The 19568-nt window shown below is 37.8% G+C and overlaps 1 protein-coding gene across 1 annotated transcript; it reads right to left on the reverse strand.

Annotated features, from left to right (window-relative positions):
• Positions 1 to 1056: 1056 nt before the first annotated feature.
• Positions 1057 to 19540, reverse strand: LOC107587695 (transmembrane protein 248-like). Its single transcript, XM_016275576.1, has 7 exons — positions 19281 to 19540; positions 14518 to 14676; positions 13544 to 13829; positions 12103 to 12253; positions 8355 to 8538; positions 3494 to 3637; positions 1057 to 3329 (listed from the first exon to the last, which is right to left on the reverse strand). Exons 1-7 carry the CDS (start codon positions 19281 to 19283, stop codon positions 3309 to 3311), a joined length of 948 nt encoding a protein of 315 aa, XP_016131062.1. The 5' UTR covers positions 19284 to 19540; the 3' UTR covers positions 1057 to 3308.
• Positions 19541 to 19568: the final 28 nt, after the last annotated feature.

Raw genomic sequence — 19568 nt, forward strand, 5'->3', positions numbered from 1 at the left:
TAATTTTAAATTATAATATTTCATATTGTTACTGTTTTTACTGTATTTTTGATCATGTCAATGCAGCTTTGGTGAGCATAAGACTTTTTTTCAAAACATTAAAGAATCTTGTGTGTGTGTTTTAAGCTGTGGTTTTGAATGTTTATTAAGATGTAGTGAATTTTATTATCCAAACAACATTTTAATTTTAGCTATTGTAAAATAAAGTGAACACAATAAAACCACACTGTAATACATTCAGATAAAAGTTGACTATATAATGAAAAGTTAAAGACAAGGGTATTTTTTCATGAATTTCTATTGTAGATCATTTTTGTTTTAATGACTAAAACACGTTAAAAACAATATTTGTTGACCACGAGAACTGACTGATATTTTGAGCGTATGACTGTTTTTCCCATTACATTTTTCTTGATGAATTGTTTTGTTTTATTGTTTACATTTGAAAATCTGTTTCAACATGCCAGAACAATTAACTTTTTTTTTTCCTGGGCAATAAGAGTGGAAATGTTCAATAGCTGTTTTCAGTCAAAAAATTTTACGTTATGTCTCTATAGAAACTGAGTAAAGCCCACCATGATAAATAAATAAAAAAGTGTGACAAGTGCACAGTTATAACAATAAATAGCTTGATTAATGAATTCTTTAAAAAAAAACTCTAATGTGTATATTGTTGCTTATTCATCTGATAAAGTAGAAAGTAGATTCAGAAATGTCAAGCTCTCGTTCCTCAGGTAAACCGGCTGCGGCAGTCATCAAATCCATTATTGACAGAAAATACAATTAGTTACACCCAGATGGCCTTCAACAGAACGGAGTGCATCCGTCATGCCCTCCACACAAAACCAACCACTTCAATTTATAACATGCTCTCTGCTTCTAGCAAACCGAGAATACTTTGCTTTCCATTTTCCACTAATGGATGTTACATTGTTTTATTATTAACCTTGATCTATAAGATTAGAGTCAAATAACAATATTAGATTAAATTGGAGTTGAAAAAAACTTGAACCATGAAATTGGTCTTTAATAAGACAAAACATCAATGACATTAAGTCAGTGTTATCTCAGATTTTATTCAGCAAAGCGTGTGCCTACAATATCTTACAAACGGAACAAAAACAGAGGGATTGTCCTCATACAAACAGGTCAGCAGGTAGAACATTTACAATCATGCATCATGACGAGTCGAAGGGCTCGTGACGCCTCTCGCCAACACGAGGGAACCGGCGAGAGTGTGCACCACAAGCTCAGACAAGGAAAGGGCCTTCTACCACTTACAAATACACTTCACTCAAATGCTACGAGCCCAAAGGAAGGACGAGGGGGAAGATCAATATGATCTGAGCATCAGGCAGCGTTCGTGGAATTCGTTGTCTTTTTTCCATTGTCCTCCAGCAGCACTGAAAGGCCAACTTTAATGATCACAGAAATTATGCATTATGAAGCAGAATGTTCTCACTATCAGAAAGGCTCCTTCAATAGTTTGAACTGATCTCAAGATCCAAAAAATAACAAAAAAAAAATGAAGAAAAAAAAAAAGTCCAAACGCATCAGTTAAATGTACAAATGCAAGATATTGCTATTCAAAGAGGTTTCAAAGCATGTAAGCATTTTTTTTTTTCTTTTTTTTTAATCTTTCAAACTAGTTATTGTAGGATGGATTTGGCGAGTTAAACAAACAAGTGTTCGCTATAATACATCAACAGAAAAAGCACAAGTGAATTCCACTCTTTCCCAAACAACGCTGAAGTTTTGACTCTGAATTGGATATGAAATGGTGAGGAAATCCATGTGAGCTCTACATAAGGATTTCTTTCAATTCAAAATGAATACAGCAGGTTGAACCGAAGGAGGAAACGGGTCTTAAATATAAAAGGCAGTGAGGTGAACATGGGTGACAGTGCAAAGGCACATTAGTGGTCTGATGCTTGTTTATTATGGGCTTTAATATAGAGCGAAAGAAGGGGAGTGCTGATGTACTCCGATGAGGGCCGTAATTAAGCAAGTCATGATGGAAAAATGCGTTTGTCGATAAAGAGCGGTGAAACTTTGTAGGTGGAGAAGACAAAGATGCAATGCAAAACCAAATAGGAGCTTGAACTAGACAGAATGGAGGAGGAAAGCACTCTCTCGTAATATATGTCTCATGCGATATGATGCATGATATGCATTTCACTGGGTGGAAATGAAAACCTAATGACAATAAGAATAACAAAATAAGATTTGGAAGGCAAAAAGACAGGACAGATATTGCGGAGGCATAGCTTACACATCAAATGAGGCATGAAACAAAACAATAGAAAGGCAACACAATGGATGGTAGAGAAATGGATAAAGGTACAAATGGTTTTGTAAAAACAAAACTGGAAAACGAAGACAGGTAAAGTGATTACAAAAAATATCTACAGTAATGATTTACATTTTTTTAAACTACAATGTTAAATATACAAGAGAGCGATGCTGCATCATTGCTGTTAATTTGCTGATTTTACAAATACATTCATTTGAAGTGTTCAGAAACATGAAGCCAAAGCCATTAATCATTGCGTTAATTCAGATTTCAACAAACAAATCCATCGATCCAAGAGCAGGCAGCTTATCTCGACTCACTAACATGGTGACATTCCGAGTAAGATGTTTTATGTTTTGATTTGCTTTTAAGAGGAATTTAATCGAGCGCTGCGTCAACTTCCAGTCGGGCATCTCAGTCAGACATGTTCACAATAAAACCGTGGGTTCCGATGATAAAAGAAGCATGTCATACAGAAGTCTGCGGTTATCTCTAGCAGAACTCGTCCAAAGATCATGACCAGCAGGTTGATCACGGTACATGGCAGAGATCCACACATCTTCCTGTCCTCAAAGAGACACGAGAGGAATGACAAGGCAAAGGTCACTTCCAGAGAAATCAAACAGGAAGTGTTTTGATTAAGAACACAAAGAGCGAGTGTGAAAAGGGATCGGATTTAGTGGAGGTGATATTGCCCATCTGAACATCTGTAGTCAAACACTGTCCTCTGTTGATAATGGATATACTGAACATATACAGGATGGCACAGGGTGCAGGGGGAAGCTCAGGCAGACTGCTTCTGTACTGAATTTAAGAGTCCTAGAATTATTTACACAGTAGATACAGGCACTTAAAAGTCTTTGGTTGGAGTGACCCAACATTGCAGAGTAATGCATTCACAGAGCTTCTTTTTTTTTTTTTTGCACCCTTCTCCTGGGTTCTGTAGGCAACATGTAGTTTTCTCACTTCCCTTTGCGATATGCTTCGGTTCAGATGTCCACCTTCAAACCCCCGTTTATCCCGCAGACAAGGCCACCTGTGTGAAAAACAGGCACTTTTTGAATTCAGCTAGTGCACTTGTTTGTTGTGAGCTGGATGACGACATCAACATGTCAGCAAATGCACAACTTCTCTACCAGACTGAGTTTTGCTTTAACTAGCAGACTAATCACATGGATCATCTCATAGACCAAGTCGTACCTTTTCTGGACAGAAATCGGAGTTGTTCTGTCGAACTTTGCCTGGCCTGCCCTTGATGACTGCATAGCAGAACATTGTGATGACCATCACAAACAGAAAGTAGCTGGTGTGCATGAGGTGCAGGTTAATGAGAGAGCGATCGTCCTATCAGGAAAGAGAGTGCACTCATGAATTGTAGTGAGGATATGACAATGTACACAACACAACTTGCCTCGATGTTAAAATTTACACACAAAAAAATCATCAAAAAAGTGATATCACTTTTTAATACAGGTATATTATAAAATGAATAAATAAAGTATACATTTACAAATCAATATAAAAATAGGGTAAATAGCAGGTGAAAAAAAAAAAATAAAAACAATAAAATAAAATAAAAAAAGAGATTTGGTCATGGTGTTTGTCTGTGCAGAACTCACCAACACTGCTAGTTTGTTGTGGGTGGTTCTCAGAAAATCACTATAATGTTGCTAAGATGGTCTGAGGCCCTGTTCACTGGTATTATAATGAGTTTTCACTGATCCGATCACAAGTGAATGATGTGAACGCTTTTCCCACCATTGACAGGATTTTTCATCATTTATGAGACAATGTTTGCCTCACCATTATTCGAATTTTCCCGGCTTTCTGTCTTTTCATTGTTACATGGTAGGAGGCGCTATTATGCATTTTCTGAAAGAGTACGGAATGTCTGGATCAAAACACGGTGAAGAAGCAGCAGAAACAAATTGCATATGTAAGCAGATGCATACGTAAAATAACGTGATCTTCAGTCATTAAATGTTACCGAATGAAATGTCGACCCAGAAAGTGGTACAGGACTGTGCAAGCTTTGGGGGGTGTTGATGGAAGCGATCTACTCCATCTATGCTTGGATCATTGTTCTGAATCCCATCCGGACATAGTCTTTGACAAAAACACAATTTTCTCAGCTTTTTGTTCAAAATGTTGCTCTTTTAGCCTTTTAAGCATTTTTGCCTCCCTGAAGGGGTGTTTTCTTCTGCGTGACATACACAAAAATAATGACTCATAACTCCAAAACTGTAGCAAGGACAGTCAAAAGGTAGATATCATTTGATAGAAAACTTTCTGTATTTTTAGGGAAAAACATTTGGACATTCTCCTGCTGAGAAATAGCTGATTAATGTGTAAGAAAAATTTGTGTGCTCAAGGGAAATTTTACATATCCATCTTATTTGACATTCAATATCTCAGGAAAGAAATAAGATAGGGGGGAAATACATTTTTGGCGATGTTCCCCAACATGTTTGCTGTATCTGATTCAATTTTTTTGGTGATAGCATAAAAGTATCCAAAAGTTACAGCATTTTGGAACAAAAGAAGCCTTTTTGTTTAGCCCTTGACACCCTGAAGGCATTTTAAAAACTGTTGATTTCTGAGTGGCATACACAAAAGTAAAGACTCATAACTCCAAAAACCTAGCATGGACAGTCAAAAGGTAAGTACCGATTGATAGAAATCTTTCTATATTTTTAGGGGAAAAAATTTCTTTACATTTGGACATTCTCTTGCTGAGAAATAGGTGATAAAATGTAAGAAAAATCAGTGCTCAAGGGAAATTTTTCATATCTTTCTTATTTGACATTCAATATCTCGGGAAAGAAATAAGCTAGGAGAAAAAATCCCAAATATGTTTGTGAATTACATTTCGTGATGATATCATGAAGTAATCAAAAGTTACAGAAACTGGAACCAAGATAGCTTTTTTCTTAGCCCTTGACCGTTTTGAAATGATTGTTTTCTGAGTGACATACACAGAAGTAATGCCTCGCTCAAGTTTAGTCAAAGCCCCAAACAATTACACTACTCTGTGAGGCCATTCAAATGACATATAACACATGACTATCTGAGCTGTATGATGTTTTTGACATATTAAGAGTACATGGCACAAAAAACATTTCATCAATTACGGGAAAAAAGAAATTATCAGCAAATTACTCAGCACTACTTTGGAGTTAATCAAAGTGGCCACATGCATTGTAAAGTTCAGACTCCAAGCATTCAAATTACACTTATTTTGTGTTGATCAAGGCAGTGGTTTTGAAAAATGTGATTATAATTTTTTTCTTCACTAGGTGGTGCCCGCCAGGGGTACACTCTGGTTTAGAGGGACTACTCAGCACAGGTTAAGGTGGGATCCATTCGAAAGCTGAATTTCTAATCTTTAAAATGGTACCTAGTTATATATATATCTTTTTCTTTTGTTCTTTGATTTACATCAATGACAGACTTCAGCAGGTTTGTCTTTATAATCAGCGCCGTCTCTTTAAAACCTGATGCACATGACGCGGATACAGTCTATGGATCTGACACATATCCGATTTTCTCCCAACTCTTTACGGTCATTTAAGACTTTATAACTCATTTAAGGCTACATTTACAAGGTAACTTGCCAAAACCGTGTATTTTGATATAATTGTGTGTGTTTTCGTCCGTTGAAGCACTACTGGTGAGCTGTCTGAAGCGGCTCAGCGTATGTGTACAGCCGAACGCGCAGCCTTTCAAACTATACTTCACTGCACCGTTTCTGCACTGTAACCCCAGCCATGTGTCGCCGCATTCTCGGGTTATGAAGAATAAAGAAGGGAAAAGTTAATCTTCCGAAATGAAGCAGCAAAATCTTCTCAGGCAAAAGTTATTAGAACCGTGTCTAGGGACAAGCTGGCCATCACACTGCTCTGACCTTATCAGTCCGTTTGTATCCTATTATTTGATTCGCTCTTGTCGCTTATGACAGAACAGCTAATCATGATGATCTTGCCTTCGGACAAGATTATTTTATTCACTTACGTCAGAAAAAGCTAATCTCTTTAAAAACTGGCTGTTTTCACTTCATTGCATTGTTATAATTCGTAAAAGTTGTACCCGCCAACTGGCGACTGACACTGTTACATGGACTCGCCAGTAAAGATACAAATAAAATAAACAGTGATTTTCAGTTTTTTTTAGGTAGGTCTAACATTAGTTTTTAGGTACAGAAATTGAATAAAGTAATGAAATGTAAAACAGCATTGCATATTTCACTGTATGAGTGAATTCTTTGTTGTTGCTGTTTGATTAATAGTGCTGTCACTTTAAGAGAATGCACTGATACAGTACGTTCAGCCAGCTATGTCTGCTTTAGGATACTTACCAAGACGAGCATTTTGACAATTTTTGTGTGAATTTGTCCATTTAAACACAATACTTCAGAGAGCTTAATATTTGCGCGTGTTCTAAGGCGTGGGTTTGCGCACTTCGGATGAAAATGTTTAAACTGGCAAAGCATAAATGAACTTAGTTTAAACACAGATATCAACGTGTGCTGTTCAGATCTCACCTGTGCGCGCGTGCTCTCAGCACCCAGGTGATGACGTAATAAATGACTGCACAGCATACGTCATTTGCATTGAACAAGAGTGAATGTTTTGTCCACGTTTTTTATTTTTTTCTCCCCATCGCTGCTGTTGTAATGTACTGGGAAGCCAGAATGCGCATCCATCAACAGAAACATACATTAGCCGAACCCTGTTTGTTTTACGTGTTATTTATAGCAAACCATATTACAGATGCGTTGTCAGATTTAAGTTGAACCGCGGTCCTAGCGCGTGCCGAACCGTGTGTGGAGAACCGTATGGTTCGATTTTTTCCCGCAAATATATATCATAATATTCAATCAATCATAACATTCTGACTCGGATAAAGCAACAACATGTAAAAAAAAAAAAAAAAAGATAGATTGAATTCATTAAACTGAAACCTTTTCAATATAACCAAATATGCAAATGTGCGCAGGGCAGGGTTAAGCTGTGCTGTTGTTGGCTACCACAGTAACAGCAATAAACTTAAGGAATTCCTGTAAAGTACTTGTTTTGCCAACCAGCAAATTGGTCCGTGTCCGGCACTGTATGCCTTGCATAAACGATGACAGAAGAAAACGAGCATGGCTTGCAACACTTATGTTAAAATACTGTGTGTGAAATAATAAAATAATGTGTTAAAATAAAGTGTGCTCTTATCATATTGTGGACAAAATCCCTCAAACTTCGCCCTGATCGTGAGCTGTATATATGTGCCTTCATCTGTTTTCAATGCAGCTAACCTCGCACCGCTTCATCTACCCACTCACTAAACCATGACAGGTGAGTTACTGCAAAAAAGACGTGCCATGTGCTTTTTAAAAACATTTTCATAGGTTTAAATGTTATGTTATCGCCTCGGAAAATACGTCAATTTGACTAGAAACACCAGAGACTGCAATGTAAAGCATCGTTCCAGCGAGAATTCCGCGTTCAGAAAAAAGGTTGATAGTTCAGTAGTTACCAGTATTTTGAAAGTGATGTGTGAATGGCACTTCACCAGTAAAAAGACGGAACATCATTACCTGTGTGAACAGCACATTTTACCGCCGGCGGTACACCTTGGGTTTAAAGGGTTAATGAAACTTGCCCCAATTCAAATGTTGATAAAAGAATGCATGAAGCTAGAATATAACAGGGCTTTTTTTTCCTTTGTTTGTTTGTTTGTTTAAAGGCAGAGTCTCTGTTCTTTCTTTTGACATACTGCATGTTCAGATATTCATAAAACAAAATGTTCTGGGGGCCATGAAAGTTTTGTGAAAATTATCAAAAATGCTGGCAGTGGCTGGCAACTTTTTTTAAAACAGTAATGCGGCTCGGCTGACCACTTGTGATCAGGAAAATGTATTGTAATACCAGGTATGAACAGGGCTTAAGTGTTTTTTGTGTGTGTGTTGCTATGTGGTTGCTAGGGTGTTTTGTCTGCTATACATTAGTACTGTACTTTCACAAGGCATTTGAAAATTATACAGATGTTTGAATATCATTGCTGAAACACTCACATCTGGAACGATGACAGTGAGCTTGGGATTCAGTGTGTGATACACCTTCCCAATGGCACCTTTGTAACACCAGAACGGGTTGTACTCCAGTGTGTACTTAGTTTCTGAATCTCGTGCTGTGGTGAAAATCTTGTACGAGGATGTGGCATTGCTGTAGGTCTCTGGGACACAGTGAGGCGGCTGCCTGCAGAGGATTATCAAACCAAGGCATGAATTACTAATTCTAGATGAAGGAAACTCTAATTAGGACCCTTAAAACTAGCCTCAGTTATGTAACACACATTTGCACTGTGCTGCAAGTCAACTATGTGCCCTCTGTGTATGTTCTTTTTGTTTTGCTTTGGCTTTCTGGGTCAGTTAAAGGAATAGTTCACCCAAAAATGAAAATTTGCTGTCATTTACTCACCCTCAGACCATCCAAGATGTAGGTGACTTTTTTCTTCAGTAGAAGAGTAAAGAAGATTTTTAGCTGAACCATGGTGATTTGTAAAATGCAAGTCAGTAGCTCCCGGCACTTAAGAGTCAAAAAAGCATATCAGGCAAGACAAAATTAATACCAGTGACTCCTGACAATATACTGAGGTGTGATGAAGCGAAACGATTGGTCTGTACAAGAAAATTCACATTTACAACATTATTACTTGTAATTCATAGCCTCAGGCAAACAGGGAAACTTTTCAGTGAGCAGGTTCTTTCAGACAGTTCGCTTCAATGAACTGGTTCAAATAATCGATTCACCACTTTGTTTACATAATCATGCAATGATGTCACATATATGCAATTACATTATTAAAACACCCAATAATGATGTGAAATGTGGATGTTTTACATGTCTAAAGCATATAAAGTGAATAAACTAGTCTTAAATCAACTCACCCTTTTTACATTAACTATGAGAAACCATAAAACTATAATTTCTCCTCTTCATTTAAAGGGTTAGTTCACCCCAAAATGAAAATACTGTCATTAATTACTCACCCTCATGCCGTTCAAAACCCATAAGATCTCCGTTCATCTTCGGAACACAAATTAAGATATTTTTGATGGAATCTGAGAGCTCTCTGACCCTCCATAGGCAGCAACGCAACTGAAATGTTCCCAGACAGAACTATGAGAAACCATAAAACTATAATTTCTCCTCTTCATTTAAAGGGTTAGTTCACCCCAAAATGAAAATACTGTCATTAATTACTCACCCTCATGCCGTTCAAAACCCATAAGATCTCCGTTCATCTTCGGAACACAAATTAAGATATTTTTGATGGAATCTGAGAGCTCTCTGACCCTCCATAGGCAGCAACGCAACTGAAATGTTCCCAGACAGAACCGTAGCAAGGACATCGGTAAAACAGTCCATGTGACATCAGTGGTTCAACTTCAATTTTGCGAAGCTACGAGAATACTTTTTGTGCGCAAAGAAAACAAAAATTATTTATTTAACAATTATTCTCCCCCGAGTTACATCTTCTGCCATTTTGGAGAGTACCCAAGAATGTAATCGGCGTTGTTTACATTAGAGGGGAAAGCGCAAGCATGAACGTAATCTGCGTAATCAGCGTTGTTTACACTTAGGGTAAAGCATGTGTATGCGTTGTGATACTCTCAAAAATGGCGGAAGACGGTAACTCGGGGGAGACGAATGGTTGAATAAAGTAGTCATTTTTGTTTTCTTTGCGCATAAAAAGTATTCTCATAGCTTCGCAAAATTGAAGTTGAACCACTGATGTCACATGGACTGTTTTACCGATGTCCTTAAACGTTTCTGTCTGGGAACATTTCAGATGCGTTGCTGTCTATGGAGGGTCAGAGAGCTCTTAATTATCTGTAGCATCTGGACCAATCAGACACACAACATATATTTTGTTAGCTATATTTAACAAATACTCTGTAACACCCCTTAGTTAACAAGCCATATGAGGACCTATGGACCCTTCCCCCGAAATGCGTCTTAACACCTCACCATGGCAACCAATGCTGATATCACTGGTTTTATTGCCCAAAGGAATGTGGGTAGAAGAAATCACTACCTTTTCCATAGGAAGAGACACAATGCACAGTAAAAATGGACTCTTCTCTAATTAATTAAGACATGAGCTAGAAAGCTTCTGCAACCCGCTAAGTTCTTGCCAGGCTTCGGCCTTGACTTTTCCATTCACCAAGATTCTCTGACTCAAACTGGTTCTTTTTCATCAACAACGTCAGCAAAGATCAACTTGAACCTTAAGATTGCATCAAGCCTCTCTTTCAGACAGACGAGACGTGCAAGTTTTCAAACTTAGTTTTATTAATTGATACATTAAGTATCATTGGTACCTTTTTACAAAGGTGCGTTTGAACTAAGAATCTGATGTTTCCTTCAGGCTGTAAAGTCTTACTTGTATCACACTTGACGTTGTTCATTGTTTGCTCATAACTGGAGTCCCTTAATCATGCAGATTTATGCTACAGGCTCTGTGTAGAATTGTACAGTAAGAAAGTTATTTCCCTTAACCAGGAAATTAACGTTCTTAGAATTGACAGACAGTTGACCCTGAGAGGTCAAGTAAATACTTACAGCGTATCTAAATATTTATAATTAATTATAACTAGTTATGATTAATTATTCATATTTCCCCGTGAGCTGATTCGCTACAGATCTTAATTAATGTTCCGACGATTAACGGAGGTCTTACAGGTTTGGAACTACATGAGGGAGAGTAATTAATGACAGAATTTTCATTTTGGGGTGAACTAACCCTTTAAGTGTTCATTTCATGCATGCTTGTATCATCAACTCAGTTTTTCAGTTCAAGTGAACCTTTTCCTCAGTTCAGTGTACTGTTGGGAGTAACTGGAACCCTGAATGAGTTGGCAAAAACCAGCATCATATATGCTGGTTTATTGGATCATTTCGAGTCAGAGTGACTGTCAGTCATGTCCGAAAGTGAGTTTTGATTGAGTAACTTGTAGATCTGTGCTGCTCGGGTTGCAAATTGTTTCAGATGGTTCAGTCCAATTTGGTGAACAGGTTCATCCAGTTCACTTTAAAGAACCGGTTCAGAACAATGATTCGTTTGCAAACTGGACATCACTCCAGACTGTTTGCCTGAGGCTATGGATTACAGGTAAAAATGTTGTAAATAATCTTCAGTTTTCTTGCACAGATCAATCGTTTTGCTTCATCAGACCTCAATATATCGGCAGGAGCCACAGGTATTAATTTCGTCTCGCCTGTGTATGCTTTTTCGACTCTCAAGTGCCAAAAGCCGTTGACTTGAATTTTATAAATCACCAAGGACCATGGTTTAAATTTAAAAAAAATTCTTTATTGTTCTACTAAAGAAAAAAAAAACTACATCTTGGATGGCCTGAGTGTGAGTAAAATTTCGTATGTCTTAGTTGCTCAGCACACACAAACAAATTTACAGAGAAAATACACAGATGAAAACCTATGGCAAAAAGCCCATATATTTACAAAAAGCCCATCATACCAGGCATATTAGAGGACTAAAACATGCATATCCAATATATAAAATCTTATTTTTTTAATTTATCCACATCTACTTATCTGGCTCAACATACAGTGAAAAAGAGCTTTCCTTCTGAATGCTAGAACAAATATTACTAATATTTACTGGTATTTCTAAAATCTTCCAGCATCCCTGCAACCCTACAGAAGACAAGTGGATAGACATCCTGATATGCAAGTAAAAAACATACACAAAAAAAATTGAGGTGATTTGGGACATATGTTTGTATGGACACTTACACTGTGACTGGGAAGACATTACTTGCTGCTGTGATGGTCAGACAGGTGCTGAAGACCATCTGCTCACAACGACCATGCAGAACGCAGTCATCTGAGTTCCAGGCTACCGGCAGAGTGAAAGTGATGTTCATCTCTTCATGGGCCTCTCTGCCTTTAATGACACAAACACACCCACACAGTGTCAGCATGTTCTGCAAAACAAAGGGAGCTTAGATGTGCCTGCAAGTGATACCTATAAGGTATTCAGCTCGGCCTCTCTCCCACTGTTATCCCTTTGTGCACAATGGACCATTGTTTTAACTGGACTACGTTCAGCCACAACACCAGGAGAGAGGAGGAAAAAAAACTTTCCAATCTGATCGGTTTAACTAAAATAGACAAGGCCAACAAGGCTGAATTCTGCTTAAAATTCCTAAACATGCTCACTGTAAATTTCACTACAGCAGTCTACTGTAGGGCTTTCTCGTTTGAGAAGTAATATAATGTAATCATAATATGTTGTACATTACTATTAAAATATGAGGTTAGTAAGATCAGGGAAATTAATGTGATGACATTTGTTACAAAAGATTTTCAAGTTATACAAATTTCTATTTCAAATAAATGCTGTTCTTTCAAACTTTGTTCATCAAATAAATGCAGCCTTGTTGAGCATAACGTTGGCCCTGAACTTCTGAATGGTAGTGTATGTGAAATAGCACACCAAACATGCCTGGATGTTATATTATTTTGAGTTTCAATGTTTGCAGCCATAAATTCCTTTTCAGCTAATACTGCCCACAACTCGACGTGTAACAATAAAGACATCTGGGTTTGGTTCTGGGTTTTTCTCTAGAGGGAGAGGGGAGATTGAGAATATAATATGATCTCAATCACAAAATGCTGTATGCCACAGAGAAGGGGCCATGGCTGTTTTACACATAAATATGAATCAGAAAGTTAAGTTCATGTTCTGTGGGTCAAGCCACAATTTCATGATGGTGCATCAGACAAAGCATAAGGAAGAGATGGGCCAGTATGATAACTTTCTAACTGATTTGCATCTTGAAAATGCATTTTCTTTAAAGCGCACATACACGTTAGCCAGACCGATTTTATTTTTAGCATGATTTCAACTGAATAAGCTAAATGTATGATATCATTATTGTCCGATTTTATCTATGATGAGGATGTTATTTAAATATAAGTGTGTTTTAATGGTCTTTCCCCACTGAAGGATATAACTGTACACATTCAAACATAGGTAGTCTCCAATCAAGGAACTGCAAACTTCTTAGTGCACAGTACAAATATGCAAGTTGGGAAACAGTCTATGTGAAAAACAGCCAAAAAAAACTGATAAAATCAATGTCCGCATGGAGGTATGTTATCATATGGCACACGTGACAAGTTACATTTCCACTAAAAACCCACACACAGGAAAAAAAAAATAGAGACATACCAGCAAGGCCAACTTGCTGCCCAAGCACACTGGCATAAAGGTGGGTAATATTGCGTGAGTATCCCCCAAATGGCCTCAGCGGATCCAGTGTCAATGTGATGGGCACAGAGATGTTGATCGGGCCCGGGTCCTCCAGCAGGGGTGGTGACTGGGTGCTGGATCGCGTTTGACTGCTGGTCACTGTGCTCTCTGAAGAGATTGACTCATTCAGGTTGTGCTTGAGAGTCTCATTTTCTGAGATGCAAAAGTCAAGCTCGTTGAATCGGAGAAGGAAGGTGTTCCAATCCTAGAGGAAAAAAAAAATAAAAAATTCCAGCATTTCCTGACCAATATTAATGCCCAGGCGAACATGCATTATCATACCTGTATGTCTACTACAGTGTTGTAATTATTAACTGAAACTATTTAAAAACACAAAGCTGAAATAAATTACAACATAATATTAGATGAAAAAGAAAAACAAAATTTAATTAAATTAAGTGTGTTCTTTAAACAATCTTGTTTCAATTGTCTTTCCCCACTAAATGATATAGCTGTACACATTCAAATGTATATAGTTTGCCATCAAGGAACTGCAAACTTCTTATAGTAGAAATAATTTTCGGTAACTGAAATAAAATAAAATATAATTAGATCAAAAACTAAAAAAAAAAAAGAAAAAAAGTTGCTTGATGCCTAACTAAAATAAATTCTAAATAAAATTACTAAAACTGAAATCAAATGAAAATAAAGCTATATATAGATTTATAAAAATTAAATGACAGAAATAGAAAAATTACATTACTAAAACTTAAAACTACGATTAAAATGAAAACGGAACGTATAAAAATTAATTCAAAATATCAATAAATACAACAATAGTATAAAAATAATGCTAAAATAACACTTGTCTACTAATTATTAACTATTACATTCTCAAGTATTTTCAAAGGTTCACAGCTCACGCATTTGAGCGAAACCAAGTTATTTCCTACCTCAGTCATTTCAGGTGATTTAATCTCCTTGATCTTAAAGAAGTATCCTATAGTGAGGAAAGCGATAGCCACGGCACTGACACTGACCATAAAAATGACCAGCGGTGGACGGTTACTTATGTAGGTCTTTAGATTCTCCAGTGGATTCAACAACACCACCTGCAATAAGAGGAAAAGAAGTCTCTCAAGCTTAGGGAAACTTTCACCTACATCAACACGGGCTTTGAGTTTACTAGAAGTAAATTCCAATTAACTTCTATCATCTTCTGAATAAGAACCGGTTTGTGTTCTTAATCCTACCTGTAAGGCACAAAGGTTTGCTAAGCACTAACATATGGCTCCAAGTCAATATTTGAGTCTTATTAGTTTGTTTGTTCTCTCTTCACTTCAGTGTATTACAAGGGCTGAACTGTGAAGTTTCACAACTTGCTTTACAGTCATTAAGACACATGTACATACTTAAACACTAGTCAATGGCAGATCTTGATTCTAAGTCTTGCTTCTGAAGCACAATATCAATATATCAACAAGGATTAATCATTACATAATCAAATATTATTGCAGCTTAAAAATAATTAGAGGACTAGAACTCAATTGTTGAAAACAACCAGATATACTGTCAAACAGTTTAGGGTCGAAATGCAAGCAGAAACGACACACCCCACACACATACTAGAACAAGCTCAAACAAACAACGGTTGAATATATGAGTTAACAAAAAGAGTAAGGAGACAATACTATAATCTAAATCTTGCCACTATCAAGAAACCTCTTTTCATTTTTCTTTAACTTGCAGAAGCAAAAGTGTGGCATGGATTACAAGCTCATGCCGGTTTGTGCATTATGCAACGTATGTAGCACAACCACAGATTATCATGAGCTGAAGCATATATTTCCATCCTAAGGGCTGTATTTTGAATATGAAAATAAAATCCCCAATGTCAACCATCTATCATTTTTTCTTTTAAATATTGGACCCAAATTTTTCTTGTGATGTTCAGTTCCATCTCCTCAACATTTAATTTAATTCAGTGAGTGACGTATAATTATACACATATATTTTATGAAAAAAAAATCATTAAAAGGTTATGCATTTGTAATCCCATTTTGTAAAATTTGGCATTCTGATCAACAAAGACTGTAGTAAGCTGATGTTACTTCAAACTTGCTTGTCAGCGCAATTCTCTGATTGGTGGAGATTTGTAGCACAATATAGTTTTACAGTTTACTGCACTTTGGTATCTATGTAAGTTTATATAATTATGGCCAACTACTGATTACATATATGCCACCTCTAAATGTCTGTGGAATGCCATTAAAGGGATAGTTCACCCAAAAATGAAAATTACCCCATGATTTACTCCCTTAAATGGTGGTCAAGATTTTGAAGCAAAATAAGGTGCTTCCATCCATCATGAAATGTGCTCCACACAGCACCGGGGGATAATAAAGTCCTCCTGAAGTGAAGCGATGTGTTTGTGCAAGAAAAATATCTATATTTAAAACTTTATAAACCGTAATCTCTAGCTTCCGCTAACTGTTGTACGCGCGTTCACGAGACAGCGGCGTCCCAGTGTATGACGTAGGCGTAGCCTAAGCTCCAGTGAGAAGAGACGAATGCAGAAGCGCAGAGGAGAGAGCAAAACAAAACACCGGTCATGATTTTGTTGTACAAAATGAGGATTTGTAAAGAAAAGTCAGAGGATTTCGATATAAGCCAAAAGGAGTTCGCGTGAGACTAGCATATTCTCACCAGAGCTCACACTACACCTACGCCATCTGCTGGGACGCCACTGTCTCGTGAACGTGCTTACAACAGTTAGCGGAAGCTAGAGATTACGGTTTATAAACGCATACACAAACGCATCGATTCCATGTGTAGCAATTTTTATGATGGATGGATGCACTTTAATTTGCTTCAAAATCTTGATCACCATTCAATGCCATTATAAAGCTTGGAAGAGCCAGGACATTTTTTTAAATGTATATAATCATGGGGTAATTTTCATTTTTGGGTCAACTATACATTTAAACAGTCTGTGTAAATACACCTTTTACAAGAATTTCATAAATAGTATCTCTGATTTGTTAGGTCCTATATTTGTTGCTTAACCAGAAATGATCTCAAGAATTGACAACAGACTGTTGAGGAAAGTATTTTTACAAATATTTCTTCCTCATAAGTAGTAAAGGAAACGTAATGTAGAAGTAGAATCAGAATAAGAATCACAAAGTTGCTTACGATTCGCATCTCCATTTTCACAGACAGGGGTCTAACTAGCATTTTTTTTTTTTTTTTAAATACAAAAAAATAACAACTCTTATTAATAATTCTTTTTTTATTAAGGTATGTTTACTGTGCAATTGTCTTGGGTTTTTCTTCATTGGTGTTGGAATACATATATGGTGTATTTTATGTTTCTGTAGTTATTTACTCATCCCAAATCCAAAATATTTTTTCCCCATATGAAACGCAAAAGAAGCTTAATCCTCTCATAGTTGTTCATACAACCATAGATCATGGTGACCATGTCTGTTAGTCTTTAAAGTCACCATGACTTTATTCATTATTTTTAGGGCCTGTGCACCCTATTCTTCTTTTTCTTCTCCAAAGTGAATTGCATTTTTGAGGGCCTAAACATGCACCAAAACTCACAAAACTGGTGAGAATTTGAAATCTGATATGGATTTCAGAATTGGGTGTGGCAAAATGGCTCGACAGCAACACCTATCAAATTTCAACGAAGCGCCCCTCCCGCTGTGTTTCACCTAGGTGAAATTTACATGCATGTAATGTCCCAATACCTATAAAAAAGTATCTTGGAGCAAAGTCCTAAACGCAACATGAAGTCAGCCGTTTTGACTTTCCTCTACGATTTTTTTGCCATTTCCTACAGTTTTAATCCGATCATCTTCAAATTTGGTGGGGAGGCCTTTGCAATGCTAAATTGCGAAGATCGTGAGTTTTCGTTGAAGGGCGTGTCCCTGGCCGCCTGACAAATCGTAATGTTTCGCCATGAAACAGGACGTTGCTTTAACTCAGGCATACAATGTCTGATCTTCCCCAAACTTCACATATTTGATAAGAGTCCTGTCCTGAACACATGCCCGTGCTCAGTTGTAGTCAAAGCACCACCTGCTGCCAACAGGAAGTGGCATGTTTTACGCTGTAACTCCTCCTCCTAGAGATTTAATGACATCTTTATATGCTACATGCATGTAATGTCCCAATACCTATAAAAAAGTATCTTGGAGCAAAGTCCTAAACGCAACATGAAGTCAGCCGTTTTGACTTTCCTCTACGATTTTTTTGCCATTTCCTACAGTTTTAATCCGATCATCTTCAAATTTGGTGGTGAGGCCTTTGCAATGCTAAATTGCGAAGATCGTGAGTTTTCGTTGAAGGGCGTGTCCCTGGCCGCCTGACAAATCGTAATGTTTCGCCATGAAACAGGACGTTGCTTTAACTCAGGCATACAATGTCTGATCTTCCCCAAACTTCACATATTTGATAAGAGTCCTGTCCTGAACACATGCCCGTGCTCAGTTGTAGTCAAAGCACCACCTGCTGCCAACAGGAAGTGGCATGTTTTACGCTGTAACTCCTCCTCCTAGAGATTTAATGACATCTTTATATTTGGTCAGTCTAATCTAAAGGTCTTTGCGATGTTAAATTGCGAAGATCTTGAGTTTTTGTTAAAGGTCGATGTTTCACTATGGAAAATGGCGCTGTTGTAACTCAGCCGTACAATGTCCGATCTGCCCCAAAATTCAAACGTTTGATAAGACTCCTGACCTGAAGAGATCTACATGCCCATTTTCACTTATAGTCATAGCGCCACCTGCTGGCAACAGGAAATGACTGAAACTAAAATATATGCTGAAATATGCAATGTCCAATCTGCACCAAAACTTCACATGCTTGGAAAAAAAAAAAAAGTCCTGGCCTGAAGACATCTACATGCCAATATTCAGTTATAGTCATAGCACCACCAGGAAGTTTGGCACATGTAAATGACTTTGACATTCCTCCTATATTAACCACTTTAAATGCATATTGCCCTCCTTTCACTGTATTTCTGAGAAAACCGGGTGGAGGTGGCTCTGAGGGCCCTTTCAACGCTGCTTGCAGCTTTAATTTTTATAGAATTTCGCAGTGTTAAACTGATTTCTGCACTCACATCTTGGCAACAGACTGTTGAGGGGAGTATTTCTTACAGGAATCGTTAATACGCCAGAATCATTATGAAGAAAAAGGAATAATAATCGTTAAGTTCCTTAGGATTCGCATCCCTAGTTTTACAGACAGGGATCTAACAGGCAGGTACACTCGATTATGCTTCATTGGCGTGTATCATATTTGCTCACATACTGTCTTATTAGGCTGCCGATGCTGGCCTGAATCTCTCCACCTTAGTCATAGTCTGCAGCTCATATCGAGCTGTCAATACTACACGAAGGCTGTGTGTCAAACCCCAGTGAGCTAGCTATCAAGGACGTATTTGTGGAGCATCGCTGGCGGGTCTGTCACACCTATACATGTAGTAAAGGCAGGCTACTCACTATGTTTTGACACACAGCCGACATCCAGCTGCGAGCTCCGATCTGAACGTCATGTATTAATGCTCTCACAAAAACAGCTTAATCTGGCAACATGCAAGGCGAGCAGCTATGCGGCTAGCTAGTTATGCAACCATCCCCAACCACACAGATACGACCTGTTAAGCGATTAACTTAAAACAAGCTGGAAATCTCAAACTCACCATTTTGCCCCCGCGAGTGTGAACGACAGCTCCAGGCGGCTAACGCTAACTGACTCGAGCCTAACGGGCCTGAGCGACAAACACACAGCTGACAGCGGTATAGGAGTGCACAACACTCCTTCCCATTATTTGCAGGTGCGGTATATTCTCAAAACACGGTTTTAATTTGCCTTTGCGTCTATAGCGAGCTGCTGGTTGACGGAAACTGATGTTTTCTGTGTTTAGGAACCAGCCGAACCAATCGCGTTGCTTTCACTTCTCTACGCACGCCCCGATCACGCGAGGCGG

Source organism: Sinocyclocheilus grahami, unplaced genomic scaffold (genome assembly GCF_001515645.1).
Source record: "Sinocyclocheilus grahami isolate Dianchi unplaced genomic scaffold, SAMN03320097.WGS_v1.1 scaffold95.1, whole genome shotgun sequence".
Taxonomy (NCBI): domain Eukaryota; kingdom Metazoa; phylum Chordata; class Actinopteri; order Cypriniformes; family Cyprinidae; genus Sinocyclocheilus; species Sinocyclocheilus grahami.

Excerpts from the sequence above, each read along its gene's own strand:
- LOC107587695 (XM_016275576.1), bottom strand. Across the intron at positions 12,254-13,543 it reads GCAGCAAGTTGGCCTTGCTG|GCAGAGAGGCCCATGAAGAG; the intron begins GTATGTCTCTAT and ends GTGTCATTAAAG. Across the intron at positions 3,638-8,354 it reads TCACTGTCATCGTTCCAGAT|GACGATCGCTCTCTCATTAA; the intron begins GTGAGTGTTTCA and ends CTTTCCTGATAG.